This window comes from Gossypium raimondii, chromosome 11, assembly GCF_025698545.1.
Source record: "Gossypium raimondii isolate GPD5lz chromosome 11, ASM2569854v1, whole genome shotgun sequence".
In the NCBI taxonomy this organism is placed as follows: Eukaryota; Viridiplantae; Streptophyta; class Magnoliopsida; order Malvales; family Malvaceae; genus Gossypium; species Gossypium raimondii.
In genome coordinates this window covers 6157378-6162866 of record NC_068575.1, presented here as the reverse complement: position 1 = coordinate 6162866, position 5489 = coordinate 6157378, and the positions used below count along the sequence as shown (strand labels likewise).

Genomic DNA, 5489 nt, shown 5'->3' with positions numbered 1-5489 from the left:
CTCATTCGAGTTGATACCACGAGATTGTCCTCTCACTGTGTGTCTCGTGCGCATCGATCTGGTGGGGCCTAGCCTTATCTGGGTTTCGAGTTGGTGACTATTGGTGTATAACGAGTTTCAACATTTTCGTCCAAAATTTTAATCAAAATTAAATAAGAGATGGTATCGTATATGATTGATTATAGAATAATATTTATATATCTTTAAAATTTGATAATATGACATTATTTTATTGATACCTAAAAACTATATATTTTAAGATATTCTAATATAAGTTATTCTAAAAAAAATTATCCCATATTTTCTTTAAAACCACGTGAAGAATATCATCAATGTTGAATAAAAGCTAAAACATTTAAATGCTGAAAATCTTTTCATTGAACTTAATAAGTCGAACACCGTAAAAAAAAATGTAAAAGACTATCCATAAAAATAGAAATCTGGAACTCTAAAATCAACAAGTCATCTAGAAATCTAAACATTTGTCCATATGCAGTACGGTGAAAACCCTCAAAGGCTGGTGCCAGGGGCGAATCAAGTTGCTGGTACGGCCTTCGATTTTACTCCTTTAAAATTTTTAAAAGTTTGAATTAGTAAAGGTAAAATTGTAATAAAATTTTAATTTAATCCTTTAAAATTTTCATTTTTACTATCGTAAAATTACAATTTAATTTTGTTCCCCTTCTAACTTTTCTCCTAGCTAGTGCCTATAAATAGAAGTGACTCATAAAAGCATTTGGATCACACAAAACTCATTAGAGCTTTTACCATACTAAACAAAATGTCTTCTCAAATCTCTACAAATCTTGTTCCATCTCAACATGGTAACACCTCCAAGGAAAGTCGTCATTTGTCCAAATTTAAACCTAGCTTTTGGGGGGACATTTTCCTCTCTTCTCCTTCTCAAATGGTATGTTCAGACGTCTGATAATCACTTTTAATTTGTTTTTGTGTGACATCATATAACTATATTATTTAGATTTGATGTAAGTGCTAATATGTATTTCATACAAATGTATTCAATTTTTTAAAACTATTTTCGTAGTTGAAGAGACATACGTCTGTTCTCATTCCAATGTGTCCTTACATGCATGTGAATCATTTAAAATTAATATAAAGCTTTTCATTTAAATAGGAAATGGGTGCTGGAACTCAACAAGAGTACGAAGAATTGAAGCAAGAAGTGAGGAGAATGTTAGTGGCAAATACGGATAAATCGTCCCAAAAGTTGCCCATAATTGATGCAGTCCAACGCTTAGGTGTGGCTTACCATTTCGAGAAAGAGATAGAAGAGGCCTTGGAAATTATATACCATCATCATTGCAATCATATTGAGATTGATGGTGATGATCTTTACACTACTGCTGTTCGATTTCGCCTGCTAAGAGAGCATGGCTTCAATGTTGATTGTGGTATGGCTTAGCTTTTTAAAAGCAAATCTGGTAACAAAGAAAAGTTATGGAATATAAATTGGTTTAAATATGTCAGATGTTACTATATTCTTTTAAAATTTAAAATTTAGTTTTTATATTTTAATTTAGAGACCTTAACTCTTTGCATTTTTTTAATTTAAAAATCTTAGTACTTCCATCTATTTTTGTGGTGAAAGTTAACGTGGTCAAAGGTGAAACAGCTCCTTTTTAGCCTTCAAAAAATTTATAAATATTGAGGGATAAAGGCTATTTTACCTTTGATACTTTAACAGAAAAATTAGATGGAGGCACCAAGATTTTAAATAAAAAATATAGAGATTTAATGTCTTAAAATTATAGTACATGGACTAAAAACATAGTCTTGTAGCATATTTAAACCATGTAAATTTTAGACAGGCTAGATACGACTATTTAAGGATTGTTGAAAACTCGAACCATACTAGTCTGTGGAACCTCTTGATCTAAGAAGTTGTAGTTTGTTCAATCCAGAATTATCATGATATTCTAATGATAAAAATCAACAAAAAATTCTTAAAATCTGAAACAACAACATATTTTAAACCTTTTCCTTTAAAATTTCAATAAAATTAGGTTAAAATATGTCATAAGTCCCTATACTCTTCACAAATTTAGACTTTAGTCCCTGCACTTTTATTTTTTAGGAATTTAGTTCCTTTACTTTTTAAATTTCAAATCCAGGTCCAATTGTTAACACTGTTAACTTTTTATGGTTAAATTTTTAAGTGTGATATTTAAAAAATAATGAACTTGAAATTAACAAAAAAATAGTAAAATTTTAACAAAATAATAAAAAAATTCTCACTTGGTAGTCAAGTAACTAAAAAATGAAGTAGTAATAAACTTGAATCTAATAAAATAATTTTAATGGTATCAACAGTTGGACCTAAAATTTTAAATATGAAAAGTAGAGAAACTAAATTCCAAGAAATAAAAGGATAGAGACAAATTATAAGTTCATAAAAAGTATAAGAACTTATGACATATTTTGACCTAGAAAATGTTATATATAATTAGATTATCTTTAGTTAATTTTTAATTTTAAATTTTAATATAGTATAAATACATGGCAGCTGTCTAACCATACTATGGAGTTTTAAAATCTACCCATAGTGGTTGTCCTTAGTCAAATACACATTTATTAAATTTAATACTTAATTTTTAATATAATCAATTGGTTTAACTAGTACGATGAATTGAAGTATTTCAATCCATAATTAGAGGACTCACCATTTTGACTCAATTTGATATTTTAAATATTAGACTGTATGAACTAACTTAACTAATTAAGCATTAGATTTACAATTATTGTAATCTTGAATCAACCAGTTTTATTATTGAATACAAATTTGGTTTTGGCTAACCCAAATTTGCAAACTCCTTTAATAAAATTATAATTGAATTAAAAGGTGACTAGATTTTGAAATCCAAATCCTTCCATAAATATATTTTAAATTTGTAAAGTGGAACTTAGAAAATAACGTCTCAAATTTGTTTGATGATTGAGCAGAGACATTTAACAAATTCAAAGATGAGAATGGAAATTTCAAAGAATCTTTAATTGGTGATGTGAAAGGCATGCTAGAATTGTATGAAGCTGCTCACTTTCAACTACATGGGGAAAATATATTAGAAGAAGCCCTTTCCTTCACTACAGTTCATCTGAAGTTGGCAGAAAGTACGGTAGACTATCCTCTCTCCACACAAATTGCTAATGCTCTAATGCGACCCCTTCGCAAGAGCTTGCCGAGGTTGATTGCTAGGAGCTACATTTCCATATATGAAGGATACGGTACCCAAGATGAAAATTTAATGAAATTTGCAAAGTTAGATTTCAAAATCTTACAACATTTACACAAGAAGGAGATAAACAAGATAAACAGGTAACCGATAGTGGTAGAGGTTTCTATAAGTCAAGCCAAATAAAACTCTTATTCATAGCCTAGTCGATACACGGGTCTACTATAATATATATGTATCATAATTTATTCTTCTTTCTTGTTTTAGGTGGTGGAAAGATTTAGATGTTGCGACTAATTTTCCTTTTATAAGGGATAGATTTGTGGAATGTTATTTTTGGATGTTGAGTGTATACTTTGAGCCCCACTACGCCATTGCTAGATCTTTTGCGACCAAAGTGATATGCCTCATATCAATTTTGGATGATATTTATGATGCGTATGGCACATACGAAGAACTTGAAATCTTTACAAAAGCAATCCAAAGGTCATATAAAACATATATCCACTTTTACTTCAAATCATTAGAAGTAAATGTTTTTTATTGAATTGAATAATAGAGAGAATTGACCAGTTGAATGGATGATATTGTAGGTGGGATACCAACTGCATTGATCAACTTCCAGACTACATGAAATTGTGGTATAGTGAAACTTTAAATGTTTATAAAGATATGGAAGATTTGATGTCCAAAGAAGGAAAATCATATCGCGTCCAAGTCGCAATAGAAGCAGTATATCTGATTTTTACTCTCTCTTTTTTCTTGAAAAAAATTCTTATTTTGCAGTCTTAATCAGCTACATTAGTTGGTTTTTGCTCACTTTTTGTTTCTTTGTTTGTTAATAGATGAAACGACAATCTCAAGTTTACTATGTTGAGGCCAAATGGTTGCATGAAAATTACATACCGACAATGGAGGAGTATATGCCGATTGCATTAGTCTCTTGTGGTTATTGGACTCTTACGATGTCATCTTTTGTTGGCATGGAAGATAGCATAACAAAAGAGACATTCAATTGGGCATTTAATGACCCTAAGATTGTCAGAGCTTCAAGCACTATTTGTAGGCTGATGAGTGATATTGTTGGCCACAAGGTACAATAATTTATTTGTTTATTTTTATTATCTGACACAGCTCTACATTAGCTCAAATTAAGTTATGTTTATTGTAGGTTGAGAGAGAGAGAGGACATGTGTCCTCAGCAGTGGAGTGCTACATGAAACAATATGGGGTGTCAATGCAAGAGGCCTATGATGAGTTATACAAGCAAATAAACAATGCTTGGAAGGATATAAATGAAGAGTTCTTGAAACCAACAGCAGCACCAACTTCGGCTCTTAATCGAATTCTAAACCTTGCAAGGGTCATTGATCTCCTTTACACTGGCGAAGATAATTATACGCAAGTAGGGGAGTCAGCAAAAACTAGCATCACTGCTTTGCTGATAGATTCAATCCCAGTTTGATCAAGAATTTAAGGTTCAAATGAACATGAAGTCACTTTTGAAAAGTGACATTCAGAAGATTATTCTCTTATCCTCATGTTGTCAGCTCATTTGCAAAATAATTACTTGTCAGTGTGTTGTTTTATGGTGCTCTTCAATCTCTTGGCATGTGCTGGAGGATTGTGTTTGTGTTTGCGTCCATTGTCGTTGTGTTTTAGTGTTGGTCATGTTGCTTTAAATTCAAGTAGCTCCAGTTGTTTAAGTTTGTATTATGTATTGTCTCTTTTGTATTAATAAAACTTAATGAAGGTTCATTATCAGATTTAATTCCCAAAACCAGAACAAGAAAAGTGAGCTCCCTGTTTTTTGATGTATTGTCTCTTGGTTTTATGGGAGCTATGCTGTTTTTGTTTTTGTTGGATGAGAAGGCTAGTTTTGTTTCTTATGGAGGTGCACGTGATGCTTACTTAATCCTCTCTGGTCTTGAAGGTTTTTTTATTTATTAATATTTTAGGTGGCTTGGGTTGCTATCCTAAGGTGTGTTTTCAGGTGGATTGTGGCACATTAAAACTAAATAGAATTTAAATAAATATTTATATTTATGTTATTAAAATATTTATTATAAAATATTTAAAATTATATTATTTATATATATTTAAAATATTAAAATATAATTGTCGAAACCATTTTTTTGGGAAAAGAGGTCGACTTTTATATTGAAAATAAATATAAAAAGGGGAATCGCCACCGATCATTTTTCTGAGGTATGATTAGGTCACCTCGTAACGATTTAATTTATTAAAATAACAATATTGGTCTACGAAATTCAAAAAAATGGGCTCGGGAGTCGGTTA

At 30.6% G+C, this 5489-nt stretch overlaps 1 protein-coding gene across 1 annotated transcript; it reads left to right on the top strand.

The window, feature by feature from the left end:
• The first annotated feature begins 731 nt into the window (after positions 1 to 731).
• LOC105761211 ((+)-delta-cadinene synthase isozyme XC14) lies at positions 732 to 4955 on the top strand. Its single transcript, XM_012578960.2, has 7 exons — positions 732 to 910; positions 1136 to 1412; positions 2962 to 3334; positions 3459 to 3677; positions 3785 to 3923; positions 4037 to 4285; positions 4363 to 4955. The coding sequence occupies exons 1-7, from the start codon at positions 782 to 784 to the stop codon at positions 4654 to 4656; spliced, it is 1680 nt and encodes a 559-aa protein (XP_012434414.1). The 5' UTR covers positions 732 to 781; the 3' UTR covers positions 4657 to 4955.
• Positions 4956 to 5489: the final 534 nt, after the last annotated feature.

Coding starts and splice junctions, on each gene's coding strand:
- LOC105761211 (XM_012578960.2), top strand. CDS start 782: ATGTCTTCTCAAATCTCTACAAATCTTGTTCCATCTCAACATGGTAAC. Junction 3,335..3,458: donor GAGATAAACAAGATAAACAG/GTAACCGATAGT, acceptor TTCTTGTTTTAG/GTGGTGGAAAGATTTAGATG. Junction 3,678..3,784: donor TTTACAAAAGCAATCCAAAG/GTCATATAAAAC, acceptor ATGATATTGTAG/GTGGGATACCAACTGCATTG.